We start from the raw sequence: 20,541 nt of genomic DNA, 5'->3' as shown, positions 1-20,541 counted from the left end.
CCTCTACTACGTCAGTCCTGGCTCGCCAGATATTGTGGCTGAGATCCTGGTCTGTGGATCTGGACTCTAGAAAAACCCTGGAGGTACTCCCTTTCAAGGGAGATATTCTGTTTGGGGAGGACTTAAATAAGATTGTGGCTGACTTGGCTACTGCCAAAACTGCCTGTCAGCCTAATACCGCTCCTTCTGTGTCGAAGGCTAAAGGTACGTCCTTTCGCCCTTCAGGTAAAGCAAAAGGTCAGGCGTACCATAAGCAGGCCCGCACTTCCAAACCTGGCAAGCCGAAGCCCAAAAGAGCCTGGGCTGCCCGTCAGCCAGCTACAAAGACCGATAAGCTTGCCGCATGACGGGGCGAGCCTCCCCTTGGGGGATCCCAGGGTGGAGGGCCGGCTTCTAGGGTATACCCAGGAATGGTTGAAGACCACTTCAGATGCCTGGGTACGGGAAGTCGTCACTCGAGGTTACGCCATAGCCTTCAAATACCGACCCCCTCATCGATTTTGCCAGACAGACGTCCCTTTGGACCAGACAAAGGCAAAAATTCTACACTCGGTGGTACAGACCCTCCTGGATACAGGAGTCGTCGTACAGATGCCTCTTGCTCAGAGGGGCCGCGGGTACTATTCTCAGCTGTTTCTAGTCCCGAAACCGAATGGGTCCTCCCGGCCCATTCTCAACCTCAAGGCATTGAACAGGTTTGTGAAGGTTTCCAAGTTCCGTATGGAAACCCTTCGCTCTATAGTTCTGGCCTTGGGACTACATGGTCTCCCTGGACATACAGGATGCTTACCTGCATATTCCTATAGCAGTGTCACATCAACAATACCTGAGGTTCGCTACTGGCAACCTACATTACCAGTTTCGGGCGTTACCTTTTGGTTTAACAACGGCTCCGCGAGTCTTCACCAAAGTTATGGCGGTGATGATGGTGGTACTCCGCCGTCATGGGGTCAGGATACTGCCGTATCTGGACGACTTGCTAATCCTGGCAAATTCCCCAGATCTTCTCCTGCGTCATCTGGATATGACGGTCCGGTTTCTACAAGCCCACGGGTGGCTCATCAACTGGAAGAAATCCTCCCTGGTCCCTGCTCAGAGCATGGTGCACCTGGGAGCGTTGTTGGACACTCACAACCAAAGGTTGTTCTTGTCTCAGGACAAAGTCCTGAAGATTCAGGACAGGATTCATTGCTTCCTTTCTCGTCCGCAAGTGTCGATTCACTCGGCAATGCAGGTGCTGGGCCTAATGGTATCAGCATTCGACATGGTGGAGTATGCTCAATTCCATTCTCGCCCCCTCCAGAGGCTGATTCTAGCCAAGTGGGACGGCCTGCCTCACCGGATCAGATCTCAAATGATCTTCTTGACTCCGGAGGTCCGTATGTCGCTACACTGGTGGCTCCGGGACCAACAATTGTGCAGGGGCCGTCCCTTCTGGATATCCGACTGGGTCCTGTTGACGACAGATGCCAGTCTAAGAGGTTGGGGCGCGGTGCTGGAGCAACACCCCCTTCAGGGTCGGTGGACCAAGGAGGAATCTCTCCTCTCGATAAACATTCTGGAATTGCGGGCGGTCTTTAATGCGTTGAACCTGGCCCAGCATTTAATTCAGAACCGTCCTGTTGAAGTACAGTCGGACAACGCCACCACAGTGGCTTACATAAATCATCAAGGCGGCACTCGAAGCCGTTTGGCAATGAAGGAAGTCTCACGGATTCTACGTTGGGCGGAACGCCATCTACCGGCCATATCGGCAATATTCATTCTGGGAGTCCTGAATTGGGAAGCGGACTTTCTCAGTTGTTGGGACGTGCATGCCGGCGAGTGGGGCCTCCATCCAGAAGTGTTTCAACTCCTCGTGGAAAAGTGGGGTCTTCCAGGCGTGGATCTGATGGCGTCTCGTCACAATCATGAGGTTCCGTTCTTCGGAGCAAGGACAAGGGATCCTCAAGCAGCATTCGTGGATGCGCTGGCGGTGCTGTGGAGGTTTCAGCTGCCGTATGTGTTCCCTCTGGTGTCACTCCTGCACAGGGTAATTCGGAAGTTCAAGCAAGAAAATAAGAATTTACTTACCGATAATTCTATTTCTCGGAGTCCGTAGTGGATGCTGGGGTTCCTGAAAGGACCATGGGGAATAGCGGCTCCGCAGGAGACAGGGCACAAAAAGTAAAGCTTTAGGATCAGGTGGTGTGCACTGGCTTCTCCCCCTATGACCCTCCTCCAAGCCTCAGTTAGGTACTGTGCCCGGACGAGCGTACACAATAAGGAAGGATTTATGAATCCCGGGTAAGACTCATACCAGCCACACCAATCACACTGTACAACCTGTGATCTGAACCCAGTTAACAGTATGATAACAGCGGAGCCTCTGAAAAGATGGCTCACAACAATAATAACCCGATTTTTGTAACTATGTACAAGTAATGCAGATAATCCGCACTTGGGATGGGCGCCCAGCATCCACTACGGACTCCGAGAAATAGAATTATCGGTAAGTAAATTCTTATTTTCTCTATCGTCCTAGTGGATGCTGGGGTTCCTGAAAGGACCATGGGGATTATACCAAAGCTCCCAAACGGGCGGGAGAGTGCGGATGACTCTGCAGCACCGAATGAGAGAACTCCAGGTCCTCCTTAGCCAGGGTATCAAATTTGTAGGATTTTACAAACGTGTTTGCCCCTGACTAAATAGCCGCTCGGCAAAGTTGTAAAGCCGAGACCCCTCGGGCAGCCGCCCAAGATGAGCCCACCTTCCTTGTGGAATGGGCATTTACATATTTTGGCTGTGGCAGGCCTGCCACAGAATGTGCAAGCTGAATTGTATTACACATCCAACTAGCAAAAGTCTGCTTAAAAGCAAGAGCACCCAGTTTGTTGGGTGCATACAGGATAACAGCAAGTCAGTTTTCCCGACTCCAGCCGTCCTGGAACCTATATCTTCAGGGCCCTGACCACATCTAGCAACTTGGAGTCCTCCAAGTCCCTAGTAGGCGCAAGACACCACAATAAGCTGGTTCAGGTGAAACACTGACACCACCTTAGGGAGAGAACTGGGGACGAGTCCGCAGCTCTGCCCTGTCCGAATGGACAAACAGATATGGGCTTTTTTGAGAAAAAAACCACCAATTTGACACTCGCCTGGTCCAGGCCAGGTCCAAGAGCATGTTCACTTTTCATGTGAGATGCTTCAAATCCACAGATTTGACTGGTTTTAAACCAATGTGTTTTGAGGAATCCCAGAACTACGTTGAGATCCCACAGTGCCACTGGAGGCACAAAAGGGGGTTGTATATGCAATACTCCCTTGACAAACTTCTGGACTTCAGGAACTGAAGCCAATTCTTTCTGGAAGAAAAATCGACAGGGCCGAAATTTGAACCTTAATGGACCCCAATTTGAGGCCCATAGACACTCCTGTTTGCAAGAAATGCAGGAATCGACCGAGTTGAAATTTCTTCGTGGGGCCTTCCTGGCCTCACACCACGCAACATATTTTCGCCACATGTGGTGATAATGTTGTGCGGTCACCTCCTTTCTGGCTTTGACCAGGGTAGGAATGACCTCTTCCTGAATGCCTTTTCCCTTAGGATCCGGCGTTCCACCGCCATGCCGTCAAACGCAGCTGCGGTAAGTCTTGGAACAGACATGGTACTTGCTGAAACAAGTCCCTTCTTAGCGGCAGAGGCCATAAGTCCTCTGTGAGCATCTCTTGAAGTTCCGGGTACCAAGTCCTTCTTGGCCAATCCGGAGCCATGAGTATAGTTCTTACTCCTCTACGTCTTATAATTCTCAGTACCTTAGGTATGAAAAGCAGAGGATGGAACACATACACCGACTGGTACACCCACGGTGTTACCAGAACGTCCACAGCTATTGCCTGAGGGTCTCTTAACCTGGCGCAATACCTGTCCCGTTTTTTGTTCAGACGGGACGCCATCATGTCCACCTTTGGTAATTCCCAACGGTTTACAATTATGTGGAAAACTTCCCCATGAAGTTCCCACTCTGCCGGGTGGAGGTCGTGCCTACTGAGGAAGTCTGCTTCCCAGTTTCCATTCCCGGAATGAAACACTGCTGACAGTGCTATCACATGATTTTCCGCCCAGCGAAAAGTCCTTGCAGTTTTTGCCACTGCCCTCCTGCTTCTTGTGCCGCCCTGTCTATTTACGTGGGCGACTGCCGTGATGTTTTATCCCACTGGATCAATACCGGCTGACCTTGAAGCAGAGGTCTTGCTAAGCTTAGAGCATTATAAATTTACCCTTAGCTATATTTATGTGGAGAAAAATCTCCAGACTTGATCACACTCCCTGGAAATTTTTTCCTTGTGTGACTGCTCCCCAGCCTCTCGGGCTGGCCTCCGTGGTCACCAACATCCAAAACTGAATGCCGAATCTGCGGCCCTCTAGAAGATGAGCACTCTGTAACCACCACAGGAGAGACACCCTTGTCCTTGGATATAGGGTTATCCGCTGATGCATCTGAAGATGCGATCCGGACCATTTGTCCAGCAGATCCCACTGAAAAGTTCTTGCATGAAATCTGCCGACTGGAATTGCTTCGAAGGAAGTCACCATTTTTTTACCATGGCCCTTGTGCAATGATGCACTGATTTTAGGAGGTTCCTGACTAGCTCGGATAACTCCCTGGCTTTCTCTTCCGGGAGAAACACCTTTTTCTGGACTGTGTCCAGAATCATCCCTAAGCACAGGAGACTTGTTGTCGGGATCAGCTGCGATTTTGGAATATTTAGAATCCACCCCTGCTGTTGTAACAGTATCCGAGATAGTGCTACTCCGACCTCCAACTGTTCCCTGGACTTTGCCCTTATCAGGAGATCGTCCAAGTAAGGGATAATTAAGACGCCTTTTCTTCGAAGAAGAACCATCATTTCGGCCATTACCTTGGTAAAGACCCGGGGTGCCGTAGACAATCCAAACGGCAGCGTCTGAAACTGATAGTGACAGTTCTGTACCACGAACCTGAGGTACCCTTAGTGATAAGGGCAAATTTGGGACATGGAGGTAAGCATCCCTGATGTCTCGGGACACCAGATAGTCCCCTTCTTCCCGGTTCGTTATCACTGCTCTGAGTGACTCCATCTTGATTTGAACCTTTGTAAGTGTTCAAATTTTTTTAGATTTAGAATAGGTCTCACCTAGCCTTCTGGCTTCAGTACCACAATATAGTGTGGAATAATACCCCCTTTTCTTGTTGTAGGAGGGGTAATTTAATTATCACCTGCTGGGAATACAGCTCGTGAATTTTTTTCCATACTGCCTCCTTGTCGGAGAGAGACCCTGGTAAAGCAGACTTCAGGAGCCTGCGCAGGGGAAACGTCTCGACATTCCAAACTGTACCCCTGGGATACTACTTGTAGGATCCAGGGGTCCTGTACGGTCTCAGCGTCATGCTGAGAGCTTGTCAGAAGCAGTGGAACGCTTCTGTTCCTGGGAATGGGCTGCCTGCTGCAGTCTTCTTCCCTTTCCTCTATCCCTGGGCAGATATGACTCTTATAGGGACGAAAGGACTGAAGCTGAAAAGACGGTGTCTTTTTCTGCAGAGATGTGACTTAGGGTAAAAACGGTGGATTTTCCAGCAGTTGCCGTGGCCACCAGGTCCGATGGACCGACCCCAAATAACTCCTCTTCCTTTATACGGCAATACACCTTTTTGCCGTTTGGAATCTGCATCACCTGACCACTGTCGTGTCCATAAACATCTTCTGGCAGATATGGACATCGCACTTACTCTTGATGCCAGAGTGCAAATATCCCTCTGTGCATCTCGCATATATAGAAATACATCCTTTAAATGCTCTATAGTCAATAAAATAAGAATTTACTTACCGATAATTCTATTTCTCGGAGTCCGTAGTGGATGCTGGGGTTCCTGAAAGGACCATGGGGAATAGCGGCTCCGCAGGAGACAGGGCACAAAAAAGTAAAGCTTTACTAGGTCAGGTGGTGTGCACTGGCTCCTCCCCCTATGACCCTCCTCCAGACTCCAGTTAGGTACTGTGCCCGGACGAGCATACACAATAAGGGAGGCATTTTGAATCCCGGGTAAGACTCATACCAGCCACACCAATCACACCGTACAACTTGTGATCTAAACCCAGTTAACAGTATGACAACAGAAAGGGCCTCTTAAAGATGGCTCCTTAACAATAACCCGAATTAGTTAACAATAACTATGTACAAGTATTGCAGATAATCCGCACTTGGGATGGGCGCCCAGCATCCACTACGGACTCCGAGAAATAGAATTATCGGTAAGTAAATTCTTATTTTCTCTATCGTCCTAAGTGGATGCTGGGGTTCCTGAAAGGACCATGGGGATTATACCAAAGCTCCCAAACGGGCGGGAGAGTGCGGATGACTCTGCAACACCGAATGAGAGAACTCCAGGTCCTCCTTTGCCAGGGTATCAAATTTGTAAAATTTTACAAACGTGTTCTCCCCCGACCACGTAGCTGCTCGGCAGAGTTGTAATGCCGAGACCCCTCGGGCAGCCGCCCAAGATGAGCCCACCTTCCTTGTGGAGTGGGCTTTTACAGTTTTAGGCTGTGGCAGGCCTGCCACAGAATGTGCAAGTTGAATTGTGTTACAAATCCAACGAGCAATCGACTGCTTTGAAGCAGGTGCGCCCAACTTGTTGGGTGCATACAATATAAACAGCGAGTCAGATTTTCTGACTCCAGCCGTCCTTGCAATGTATATTTTTAAGGCTCTGACAACGTCCAACAACTTGGAGTCCTCCAAGTCGCTAGTGGCCGCAGGCACCACAATAGGTTGGTTCAGATGAAATGCTGATACCACTTTAGGGAGAAAATGCGGACGAGTCCGCAGTTCTGCCCTATCCGAATGGAAGATTAGATAAGGACTTTTATAAGATAAAGCCGCCAATTCAGATACTCTCCTGGCAGAGGCCAGGGCTAGTAACATAGTCACTTTCAATGTGAGATATTTCAAATCCACCTTTTTCAATGGTTCAAACCAATGGGATTTGAGGAAATCTAAAACTACATTTAGATCCCACGGTGCCACCGGAGGCACCACAGGAGGCTGTATATGCAGTACTCCCTTGACAAAAGTCTGGACCTCAGGGACAGAGGCCAATTCTTTTTGGAAGAATATTGACAGGGCCGAAATTTGAACCTTAATGGATCCCAATTTGAGACCCATAGATAATCCTGATTGCAGGAAATGTAGGAAACGACCCAGTTGGAATTCCTCCGTCGGAACCCTCCGATCCTCGCACCACGCTACATATTTTCGCCAAATGCGGTGATAATGTTTCACGGTGACTTCCTTCCGTGCCTTAATCAAGGTAGGAATGACTTCTTCTGGAATGCCTTTCCCTTTTAGGATCTGGCGTTCAACCGCCATGCCGTCAAACGCAGCCGCGGTAAGTCTTGAAAAAGACAGGGACCCTGCTGTAGCAGGTCCCTTCTCAGAGGTAGAGGCCACGGTTCGTCCGTGAGCATCTCTTGAAGTTCCGGATACCAAGTCCTTCTCGGCCAATCCGGAACCACTAGTATTGTTCTTACTCTTCTTTGCCGTATGATCTTCAATACCTTTGGTATGAGCGGCAGAGGAGGAAACACATACACTGACTGGTACACCCAAGGAGTTACCAGTGCGTCCACAGCTATTGCCTGTGGATCTCTTGACCTGGCGCAATATTTGTCCAGTTTCTTGTTGAGGCGAGACGCCATCATGTCTACAATTGGTCTTTCCCAACGGTCTATTAACATGTTGAAGACTTCTGGATGTAGACCCCACTCTCCCGGATGAAGATCGTGTCTGCTGAGGAAGTCTGCTTCCCAGTTGTCCACGCCCGGGATGAACACTGCTGACAGTGCTATCACGTGATTCTCCGCCCAGCGAAGAATCTTGGCAGCTTCTGCCATTGCACTCCTGCTTCTTGTGCCGCCCTGCCTGTTTACATGGGCGACCGCCGTGATGTTGTCCGACTGAATCAACACCGGCTTTCCTTGCAGGAGAAGTTCCGCCTGGCTTAGAGCATTGTAGATTGCTCTTAGTTCCAGAATGTTTATGTGAAGAGACTTTTCCAGACTCGTCCATACTCCCTGGAAGTTTCTTCCTTGTGTGACTGCTCCCCAGCCTCTCAGGCTGGCGTCCGTGGTCACCAGGATCCAATCCTGAATGCCGAATCTGCGGCCTTCTAATAGGTGAGCCTTCTGCAACCACCACAGAAGTGACACCCTTGTCTTTGGTGACAGGGTTATTCGCAGGTGCATCTGCAGATGCGACCCTGACCATTTGTCCAACAGATCCCTTTGGAATATTCTTGCATGGAATCTGCCGAATGGAATTGCTTCGTAAGAAGCCACCATTTTTCCCAGGACTCTTGTGCATTGATGTACTGACACTTTTCCTGGTTTTAGGAGGTTCCTGACCAGATCGGATAACTCCTTGGCTTTTTCCTCTGGAAGGAAAACCTTTTTCTGAACCGTGTCCAGAATCATTCCTAGGAACAGCAGACGAGTTGTCGGGATTAAATGGGATTTTGGAATATTCAGAATCCACCCGTGTTGTCTTAGCACCTCTTGAGATAGTGCTAAAGCTGTCTCCAGCTGTTCTCTGGACCTTGCCCTTATTAGGAGATCGTCCAAGTATGGGATAACTAATACGCCTTTTCTTCGAAGAAGAATCATCATCTCGGCCATTACCTTGGTAAAGACCCGAGGCGCCGTGGACAATCCGAACGGCAGCGTCTGAAACTGATAGTGACAGTTTTGAACAATGAACCTGAGGTACCCCTGGTGTGCGGGGTAAATCGGAACGTGTAGATACGCATCCTTGATGTCCAAGGATACCATAAAGTCCCCTTCTTCCAGGTTCGCTATCACTGCTCTGAGTGACTCCATCTTGAACTTGAACTTTTTTATGTAGAGGTTCAAGGACTTCAGATTTAGAATAGGCCTTACCGAGCCATCCGGCTTCGGTACCACAAATAGAGTGGAATAATACCCCTTTCCTTGTTGTAATAGGGGTACTTTGACTATCACCTGCTGAGCGTACAGCTTGTGAATGGCTTCCAACACCCTCTCCCTTTCGGAAGAGACGGTTGGTAAGGCAGACTTCAGGAAACGATGAGGAGGATCCGTCTCTAATTCCAACCTGTACCCCTGAGATATTATCTGCAGGATCCAGGGGTCTACCTGCGAGTGAGCCCACTGCGCGCTGTAATTTTTGAGACGGCCCCCCACTGTCCCCGAGTCCGCTTGAGAGGCCCCAGCGTCATGCTGAGGTTTTTGCAGGAGCCGGGGAGGGCTTCTGTTCCTGGGAAGGAGCTGCCTGTTGGTGTCTCTTCCCTCTTCCTCTGCCTCGTGGCAGGTACGACAAGCCCTTTGCTCTCTTATTTTTGTAGGAGCGAAAAGGCTGCGGTTGAAAGGTCGGTGCCTTTCTCTGTTGGGGAGTGACTTGAGGTAAAAAAGTGGATTTCCCGGCAGTAGCCGTGGCCACCAAGTCTGATAGACCAACTCCAAATAACTCCTCCCCTTTATACGGCAAAACCTCCATGTGACGTTTTGAATCCGCATCGCCTGTCCACTGTCGTGTCCATAAGGCTCTTCTGGCTGAAATGGACATAGCACTCACCCGAGATGCCAGTGTGCAAATATCCCTCTGTGCATCACGCATATAGATAAATGCATCCTTTATTTGTTCTAACGACAGTAAAACATTGTCCCTATCTAGGGTATCAATATTTTCAATCAGGGATTCTGACCAAACTACTCCAGCACTGCACATCCAGGCAGTTGCTATAGCTGGTCGTAGTATAACACCTGCATGTGTGTATATATTCTTTTGAATAACTTCCATCTTTCTATCTGATGGATCCTTAAGTGCGGCCGTCTCAGGAGAGGGTAACGCCACTTGTTTGGATAAGCGTGTGAGCGCCTTGTCCACCTTAGGGGGTGTTTCCCAGCGCGCCCTAACCTCTGGCGGGAAAGGGTATAATGCCAATAACTTTTTTTGAAATTATCAACTTTTTATCAGGAGCAACCCACGCTTCATCACACACGTCATTTAATTCTTCTGATTCAGGAAAAACTGTTTGTAGTTTTTTCACACCATACATAATACCCTGTTTTACGGTATCTGTAGTATCAGCTAAATGTAACGTCTCCTTCATTGCCAAAATCATATAACGTGTGGCCCTACTGGAAAATACGTTTGAATTTCTACCGTCGTCACTGGAATCAGTGCCCGTGTCTGGGTCTGTGTCGACCGACTGAGGCAAAGGGCGTTTTACAGCCCCTGACGGTGTTTGAGGCGCCTGGACAGGCATTAATTGATTGTCCGGCCGCCTCATGTCCTCAACTGACTGTTTAAGGGAAGATAAACCATCACGTAATTCCACAAATAAAGGCATCCATTCTGGTGTCGACCCCCTGGGGGGTGACATCTGCATATTTGGCAATTGCTCCGCCTCCACACCAATATCGTCCTCATACATGTCGACACCACGTACCGACACACACCGCAAACTCACAGGGAATGCTCTAATGAAGACAGGACCCACTAGCCCTTTTGGGGAGACAGAGGGAGAGTCTGCCAGCACACACCACAAAGCGCTATATATACAAGGGATATCCTTATATTAAGTGCTCCCTTATAGCTGCTTTAATATATATATATATAGCCATTAATGTGCCCCCCCTCTCTGTTTTACCCTGTTTCTGTAGTGCAGTGCAGGGGAGAGACCTGGGAGCCGTTCTGACCAGCGGAGCTGTGACAGAAAATGGCGCCGTGTGCTGAGGAGATAGGCCCCGCCCCTTTTTCGGCGGGTTCTTCTCCCGCTATTTTTCCAGTCAGGCAGGGGTTAAATATCTCCATATAGCCCCTATGGGCTATATGTGAGGTATTTTTAGCCTTGTATAAGGTTTATATTTGCCTCTCAGAGCGCCCCCCCCCAGCGCTCTGCACCCTCAGTGACTGCCCAGTGAAGTGTGCTGAGAGGAAAATGGCGCACAGCTGCAGTGCTGTGCGCTACCTTATGAAGACTGAGGAGTCTTCAGCCGCCGGTTTCCGGACCTCTTCACGCTTCAGCATCTGCAAGGGGGTCGGCGGCGCGGCTCCGGGACCGGACTCCACGGCTGGGCCTGTGTTCGATCCCTCTGGAGCTAATGGTGTCCAGTAGCCAAGCAGCAAATCCACTCTGCATGCAGGTGAGTTTACTACTTTCCCCCTAAGTCCCACGTTGCAGTGATCCTGTTGCCAGCAGGACTCACTGTAAAGAAAAAAAACCTAAACTAAACTTTCTCTAAGCAGCTCTTTAGGAGAGCCACCTAGATTGCACCCTTCTCGTTCGGGCACAAAATCTAACTGGAGTCTGGAGGAGGGTCATAGGGGGAGGAGCCAGTGCACACCACCTGACCTAGTAAAGCTTTACTTTTTTGTGCCCTGTCTCCTGCGGAGCCGCTATTCCCCATGGTCCTTTCAGGAACCCCAGCATCCACTTAGGACGATAGAGAAAATACTGTCCCTGTCAAGGGTATCAATATTTTTAGTCAGGGAATCCGACCAAGCCACCCCAGCTCTGCACATCCAGGCTGAGGCGATCGCTGGTCGCAGTATAACACCAGTATGTGTGTATATACTTTTTATGATATTTTTCCAGCCTCCTGTCAGCTGGCTCCTTGAGGACGGCCCTATCTATAGACGGTACCGCCACTTGTTCTGATAAGCGTGTGAGCGCCTTATCCACCCTAAGGGGTGTTTCCCAACGCGCCCTAACTTCTGGCGGGAAAGGGTATACCGCCCATATTTTCTATCGGGGGGAACCCACGCATCATCACACACTTCATTTAATTTATCTGATTCAGGAAAAACTACGGTAGTTTTTTCACATCCCACATAATACCCTCTTTTGTGGTACTTGTAGTATCAGAAATATGTAACACCTCCTTCATTGCCCTTAACGTGTGGCCCTAATAAGGAATACGTTTGTTTATTCACCGTCGACACTGGATTCAGTGTCCCTGTCTGTGTCTGTGTCGACCGACTAAAGTAAACGGGCGTTTTAAAACCCCTGACGGTGTTTTTGAGACGTCTGGACCGGTACTAATTGTTTGTCGGCCGTCTCATGTCGTCAACCGACCTTGGCGCGTGTTGACATTATCACGTAATTCCCTAAATAAGCCATCCATTCCGGTGTCGACTCCCTAGAGAGTGACATCACCATTACAGGCAATTGCTCCGCCTCCTCACCAACATCGTCCTCATACATGTCGACACACACGTACCGACACACAGCACACACACAGGGAATGCTCTGATAGAGGACAGGACCTACTAGCCCTTTGGAGAGACAGAGGGAGAGTTTGCCAGCACACACCAAAAACGCTATAATTATATAGGGACAACCTTATATAAGTGTTTTCCCTTATAGCATCTTTTTTATATATTTCTAACGCCAAATTAGTGCCCCCCCTCTCTGTTTTAACCCTGTTTCTGTAGTGCAGTGCAGGGAAGAGCCTGGGAGCCTTCCCTCCAGCCTTTCTGTGAGGGAAAATGGCGCTGTGTGCTGAGGAGATAGGCCCCGCCCCTTTTTCGGCGGCCTCGTCTCCCGCTCTTAACGGATTCTGGCAGGGGTTAAATATCTCCATATAGCCCCCGGAGGCTATATGTGAGGTATTTTTAGCCAAAAAAGGTTTTCATTTGCCTCCCAGGGCGTCCCCCTCCCAGCGCCCTGCACCCTCAGTGACTGCCGTGTGAAGTGTGCTGAGAGGAAAATGGCGCACAGCTGCAGTGCTGTGCGCTACCTTAAGAAGACTGAGGAGTCTTCTGCTGCCGATTCTGGACCTCTTCTCGTTTCAGCATCTGCAAGGGGGCCGGCGGCGAGGCTCCGGTGACCATCCAGGCTGTACCTGTGATCGTCCCTCTGGAGCTAATGTCCAGTAGCCAAGAAGCCAATCCATCCTGCACGCAGGTGAGTTCACTTCTTCTCCCCTAAGTCCCTCGTTGCAGTGATCCTGTTGCCAGCAGGACTCACTGTAAAATAAAAAACCTAAGCTAAACTTTTCTAAGCAGCTCTTTAGGAGAGCCACCTAGATTGCACCCTTCTCGGCCGGGCACAAAAATCTAACTGAGGCTTGGAGGAGGGTCATAGGGGGAGGAGCCAGTGCACACCACCTGATCCTAAAGCTTTACTTTTTGTGCCCTGTCTCCTGCGGAGCCGCTATTCCCCATGGTCCTTTCAGGAACCCCAGCATCCACTAGGACGATAGAGAAAAAGGAATTCTGCTTCTCATAGCTCCAGCGTGGCCCAGACGGCACTGGTTCTCAGACCTGCAGGGCCAATCGTCAGAGCGTCCAATTCTACTTCCACAATGCCCAGACCTCCTCGTTCAGGGCCCCTGTGTCTACCAGGACCTAGCCCGGCTGTCTTTGACGGCATGGCTCTTGAAGCTGCCGTCTTGAGGGCTAAGGGTTTTTCTGAAGAGGTCATTAAAACTATGTTGCAGGCCCGGAAACCGGCTTCTGCTCGGATTTACCATAGGGTCTGGCATTCCTACTTTGTTTGGTGCGCATCTAACAATTATGACGCTTCCAAGTTTAGTACAGCCAAACTTTTGGCTTTTCTGCAGCAAGGCCTAGAGTTGGGCCTGCGTCTGGCCTCCCTAAAGGTTCATATTTCTGCCTTGTCGGTGTGGTTTCAGAGAAAAATTGCGACTTTGCCTGATGTTTATACTTTCACTCAGAGTGTGTTGCGTATCCAACCTCCCTATTTCCCGCCTGTGGCTCCTTGGGACTTGTCGGTGGTTTTGGAGGCGTTGCAGGAGCCTTTGTTTGAACCCCTTGGTTCAGCTGACCTTAAGTGGCTTTCCCTTGCTGGCTATTGCCTCTGCTAGAAGAGTGTCGGATCTGGGTGCCTTGTCTTGTAGTTCCCCATATCCGATTTTTCACCATGATCGGGCGGTTCTTCGGACTCATTGTAATACTGCATATGCAAAAAAGTTCTTTCCACTGTGTAGGGGAAGAAATGAAGTGATGGGAAAAATCCCAGAAGAGTTCAAACGTCCACCTTCTTATGGGGTCACCAAAGTGATACGACGAGGACTTGGCAACGAATTCTTACATGTATGCTTACTTTTATGAATATGGTAGAAAACACATCAAGGTTTCTTTAATGAAGATAGAGATTTTTCTTCTTAAACCATATGATACAGATGAATATTGCTCATGTGAATATATGTGGAGTTAAAAAAGGGAAGCCAATTAGGGCAAACCAAACCCCTTTTATTTGAAATAATACAAACAGACGACCAGTCATACCAAATTTGGGAAACAGAGATGGACTTCAGCTGACAAAGTAAAATCCGGATATAACAATGTCACATGCTCCCCTCAATGGATATGCTGGTTTAAAAACATCAATGTAACACTGTATCAACGCGTTTTGACGCTCGGCGGCGTCTTTATCAAGATTAGACAGTGTATTTAACTATAATAAAAAAGACATCAATAAGAAATTTTCCCATATACATAAAATTCCTATAAAAAACACAAATTAAAACATACCACTGGCGTGCAGCCTCTCACATAAGGTCAGCTGAATGAAACAGTTCCTAAACTGACCTCCCTTAAATAGCAGGGAACTGGTGTATTTCTGACCAATTATCCAATGAATGGGAACATAGCTTGACAGACATTTGTATGTACCAATGAAAAGTAATCCGTTTAAGGGTTAATTTACATAATTGGCGCCAACTTGGTGTTTAAACTCCGTTACAACTATACTCTTGCGTCTAATCACTATGGTAACATATCCGGATTAATGATGACACAAGGTCACATGTCATCCGCCCGCAGCCCGGCGGCATATCGCGCCGTCATGGTAACCAACAGGGACTCCCAGAATCACGGTCATGTGACACACGCTACTTCCTCCAATCTAGCGTGCGTCACACTCAATGTCCACGTCTCCATCACCATGGAAACCCTTCCTGATAAACAACAGTGCGGAGTCACATGTCTAGAGTTCCCCATACTGCGGCGTATCTCGTTACCATAGGGACCCGCTGAATGTAGTCACATACCACACATTATTCCTAACCATTTTCTATATTGCATGTCCAGTATTATGCGATCGGACATACATATGATTTTAAACTGGTTGGAGCAGGCATATTCTTAACAACTATGGGCTAAATTTTGCCCATAAAGAAGATGGCTACCGGGATTTTAAGGTATAGAACATAACAGATTTCATGAGATGGTATAGCCTTCAATAAAACACCCTCACATAATGTACTTATATAGACCCTGATTTTGAATAGAATTTTAAATAAGAAATATATACTAAGTAATGATTTATATGCAAAAATATTCTTAGCCCTTTTCCAAGATGGCCCCCATAATATAACAAGCTATACGAGGTATGGGCAAAGAATAAAAACATCTACATAAATAAACAAAACATAATATAACAGTGCTAATAAAATGAAAATAAATCACAAAAACCACCTGATTTCGAAATCATGATTGAGACCATAAGGTTTCAGGCTATTAAATTCATAGATCTTTCTCATTTCTGCCTTTGCCAACCTATTGTCTCTGTCCCTTGTTCGCCAATTATTTTTTATCCATTTAATTGCACAGAAACTTTTTATCCCTTTTGCAGACATATCATGTTTTTCTTTAAAATGCAACGAGAAAGGGTGATTTATATTTGCATATTATACCATATATGACATAGTCTGTATGGCATGTAATGAATTCATCAATTTTAATCGTTTTCTTTTCCCAGCAAAAATTGGTCACTTTAGACTCTCGACTTGGACAGGCTTTGCACATTTTGCAATCCCCAGGAATAAAGGCTTCTATCGATGTGGGGATTGCAAAATGTGCAAAGCCTGGTCCAAGTCGAGACGTGGACATTGAGTGTGACGCACGCTAGATTGGAGGAAGTAGCGTGTGTCACATGACCGTGATTCTGGGAGTCCCTGTTGGTTACCATGACGGCGCGATATGCCGCCGGGCTGCGGGCGGATGACATGTGACCTTGTGTCATCATTAATCCGGATATGTTACCATAGTGATTAGACGCAAGAGTATAGTTGTAACGGAGTTTTAACACCAAGGTGGCGCCAATTATGTAAATTAACCCTTAAACGGATTACTTTTCATTGGTACATACAAATGTCTGTCAAGCTATGTTCCCATTCATTGGATAATTGGTCAGAAATACACCAGTTCCCTGCTATTTAAGGGAGGTCAGTTTAGGAACTGTTTCATTCAGCTGACCTTATGTGAGAGGCTGCACGCCAGTGGTATGTTTTAATTTGTGTTTTTTATAGGAATTTTATGTATATGGGAAAATTTCTTATTGATGTCTTTTTTATTATAGTTAAATACACTGTCTAATCTTGATAAAGACGCCGCCGAGCGTCAAAACGCGTTGATACAGTGTTACATTGATGTTTTTAAACCAGCATATCCATTGAGGGGAGCATGTGACATTGTTATATCCGGATTTTACTTTGTCAGCTGAAGTCCATCTCTGTTTCCCAAATTTGGTATGACTGGTCGTCTGTTTGTATTATTTCAAATAAAAGGGGTTTGGTTTGCCCTTATTGGCTTCCCTTTTTTAACTCCACATATATTCACATGAGCAATATTCATCTGTATCATATGGTTTAAGAAGAAAAATCTCAATATCTTCATTAAAGAAACCTTGATGTGTTTTCTACCATATTCATAAAAGTAAGCATACATGTAAGAATTCGTTGCCAAGTCCTCGTCGTATCACTTTGGTGACCCCATAAGAAGGTGGACGTTTGAACTCTTCTGGGATTTTTTCCATCACTTCATTTCTTCCCCTACACAGTGGAAAGAACTTTTTTGCATATGCAGTATTACACTATGTCATGTTTAATTTTTTGTTTCATGTAAACCCCGATATCGGTGTGAGGACAACTCAAGTGAAGGGACATTTGGAGCGCAAAGAGTGAGATCGTACCTTTTTCTTTGTTATATATTTTCCTATAGGTTGGTGACCTATTTGGTATTGTCTATTTGCTGCCCGTTTGCAGCGCCTTAGGAGGGTCTCTTTTTATTCTACGGTTCTTCTGACTCGTCCCGGATATTTACCTAAGGTGGTTTCTTCGTTTCACCTTAATCAGGAGATTGTGGTTCCGGCCTTTGTCTCTCCTGATTTGTCTCCCAAAGAGCGGTCTTTGGATGTGATACGGGCTCTCCGTATCTATGTGAAGAGAACTGCTTCTATCCGAAAATCTGATTCTCTCTTTGTTTTGTTTGGATTTCACAAATGTGGCTGGCCTGCTCACAAGCAGACCCTGGCTAGATGGATTAGAATGGTGATTGCACATGCTTATGTGAAGGCTGGTCTCTCTGCTCCTGTTCACATTAAGGCCCATTCTACTCAGTCTGTTGGACCTTCTTGGGCGGCCCAACGTGGTGTGACCCTTGAACAATTGTGCAAGGCGGCTACGTGGTCTTCCGGGAACACATTCATAAGGTTCTATGCCTTCGATACTGCCGCTTCCCAGGATGCTTCCTTTGGACGCCGGGTTCTTGTGCCCGCTACAGTGCGTCCCCTCCCATAAGGAACTGCTTTAGGACATCCCCATTGTCCAATCCTTGTGGAGCCCAGTGTACCCCGCAGCAGAAAACTAGTTTTATGGTAAGAACTTACCTTTGTTAAAACTCTTTCTGCGAGGTACACTGGGCTCCACAAGGTGCCCACCCTGACGCACTTAGCTTCTTTGGGTTGGTATGGCATTAGCCGCTGACACTTCTCTTGTCGTGAGAGTGTGGTGTGTGTGGCTACTAACTGTTGTCGTCTCTTTGCCTGCTACTGCATTGGGCTGGTTAACTAAAAACTGAGCTCCTGTGCAGTCAAAGCTTTGAGCCTGTTGGTGCCTCGGATCAAGATCCTACTCTACACCCCATTGTCCAATCCTTGTGGAGCCCAGTGTACCTCGCAGAAAGAGTTTTAACAAAGGTAAGTTCTTACCATAAAACTCGTTTTTTCAGAGACAGTCTAATCAGCAGAGATGGAAGGTATGATAACATCTGTAAACATGATAAGGATGGGGAAGTGGGAGAATAGGGGAGCAGGATAAACAGTCTGTGCTCTCTACCTGGAAAATGTCTCCTGTGCTGGACACTCCAATCAGTTGGTGAATGGAATCGATGGTAGTCACCAGGAGCCAAGTACACTACGTGGTGGTAGAGGCGACTGGCGGAACGGACACCTAACTGTTGCAGGAATGGAAGTTCTTGGGAAACATACACATACATGGATGAGAGAATAAAACAGATGAACTCAAGACACAGTAGCTATGGGAAAGTGTAACAGGTACAAGTCTGAGGGAGGAAGCAGAGGATGATGATAGAGGGACATCAGCACCAGGAAAGTGACCCAGGTACAAGGCTGAGGGAGGACACAGGAGGTGTTAAAGGGACATCAGCACCAGGAAAGTGACCCAGGTACAAGGCTGAGGGAGGACACAGGAGGTGATCGAGGGACATCAGCACCAGGAAAGTGACCCAGATACAAGGCTGAGGGAGGAAGCAGAGGATGATGATAGAGGGACATCAGCACCAGGAAAGTGACCCAGGTACAAGGCTGAGGGAGGACACAGGAGGTGTTAAAGGGACATCAGCACCAGGAAAGTGACCCAGGTACAAGGCTGAGGGAGGACACAGGAGGTGATCGAGGGACATCAGCACCAGGAAAGTGACCCAGATACAAGGCTGAGGGAGGAAGCAGAGGATGATGATAGAGGGACATCAGCACCAGGAAAGTGACCCAGGTACAAGGCTGAGGGAGGACACAGGAGGTGTTAAAGGGACATCAGCACCAGGAAAGTGACCCAGATACAAGGCTGAGGGAGGACACAGGAGGTGTTAAAGGGACATCAGCACCAGGAAAGTGACCCAGATACAAGGCTGAGGGAGGAAGCAGAGGATGATGATAGAGGGACATCAGCACCAGGAAAGTGACCCAGATACAAGGCTGAGGGAGGACACAGGAGGTGATAGAGGGACATCAGCACCAGGAAAGTGACCCAGGTACAAGGCTGAGGGAGGACACAGGAGGTGTTAAAGGGACATCAGCACCAGGAAAGTGACCCAGATACAAGGCTGAGGGAGGAAGCAGAGGATGATGATAAAGGGACATCAGCACCAGGAAAGTGACCCAGATACAAGGCTGAGGGAGGAAGCAGAGGATGATGATAGAGGGACATCAGCACCAGGAAAGTGACCCAGGTACAAGGCTGAGGGAGGACACAGGAGGTGTTAAAGGGACATCAGCACCAGGAAAGTGACCCAGATACAAGGCTGAGGGAGGAAGCAGGAGGTGATAGAGGGACATCAGCATCAGGAAAGTGTAACAGGTACTAGGCTGAGGGAGGACACAGGAGGTGATAGAGGGACATCAGCACCAGGAAAGTGACCCAGATACAAGGCTGAGGGAGGAAGCAGGAGGTGATAGAGGGACATCAGCACCAGGAAAGTGACCCAGATACAAGGCTGAGGGAGGAAGCAGGAGGTGATAGAGGGACATCAGCATCAGGAAAGTGACCCAGATACAAGGCTGAGGGAGGAAACAGGAGGTGACAAAGGGACATCAGTAACAGGTACAAGGCAGAGGGAGGACACAGGAGGTGATAAAGGGACATCAGCCCTAGGAAAGTGACCCAGATACAAGGCTGAGGGAGGACACAGGAGGTGATAAAGGGACATCAGCACCAGGAAAGTGACCCAGATACAAGGCTGAGGGAGGACACAGGAGGTGATAGAGGGACATCAGCCCTAGGAAAGTGACCCAGATACAAGGCCATGGGTGTAATGTACTAAAGCAAAAATGCGGTAAAACCCCCGAAAACGGGGGTTTTACAGCCTTTTCAAATTTACTAAGACCCTACCGCTGCGTTTTCGCCGTCCAGGGTATCGCCATCTTTATCGCCGACCGCCGCAACCTTCCGCCGGCCCCGCCGCAGACGCCGACCCCCCTCCCCCCCGGCTTACCTTCCTCCAGGCTACCCTGGACCCGGAAGGTAATCTCCTCCCCCTAGCAACGCAGCCGGAAGTCCTTCCGGCTGCAGGGGGGGGGAGGAGGCGCCAGGGGCAGCCTGCTGCTGCTTCCCGGCGTCTAGCCAGTGTAGAGATCCCGGGAGATGACGGAGACCCCCCGCAGACCACCTAACAGGTATCGCGGGGGGCCTCCGTCACCGCATCGTGATATTGATCGCATATGTTAGTACATATGCGATCAACATCGCTGCGGTAAGCGGTGAGGGGCGGCGATGTATCTTAATACATCCTACCCCATGTGAGGAAGCAGGAGGTGATAACGGGACATCAGCACCAGGAAAGGAACAGGTACAAGGCTGAGGGAGGAAGCAAGAGATGATAGAGGGACATCAGCATTAGGAAAGTGAACCAGATACATGTCTGAGGGGGAGAAGACAGGAGATGATAGAGGGAAATCAACACCAGGAAAGTGACCAGGGTAGAAAGCTGAGGGAGGAAAA

General features: G+C 48.4%; 1 protein-coding gene across 2 annotated transcripts in view; it reads right to left on the bottom strand.

Moving 5' to 3' along the window:
• Window positions 1–20,541, bottom strand: part of LOC134945934 (phosphatidylserine decarboxylase proenzyme, mitochondrial-like) — a 110,456-nt gene that overhangs the window by 25,517 nt on the left and 64,398 nt on the right. The window contains exon 5 of one of the 2 annotated variants that reach the window (XM_063935499.1): window positions 18,142–18,279. The exons of the other annotated variant lie outside the window; for it this stretch is intronic. Within the exon in view, the coding sequence (XP_063791569.1) occupies window positions 18,142–18,279 (138 nt within the window). The remainder of the gene's footprint in view (window positions 1–18,141; window positions 18,280–20,541) is intronic. 2 annotated transcript variants of the gene reach the window in all.

Source organism: Pseudophryne corroboree, chromosome 7, assembly GCF_028390025.1.
Source record: "Pseudophryne corroboree isolate aPseCor3 chromosome 7, aPseCor3.hap2, whole genome shotgun sequence".
NCBI lineage: Eukaryota > Metazoa > Chordata > Amphibia > Anura > Myobatrachidae > Pseudophryne > Pseudophryne corroboree.
This window is presented reverse-complemented; position numbering and strand designations above follow the sequence as displayed.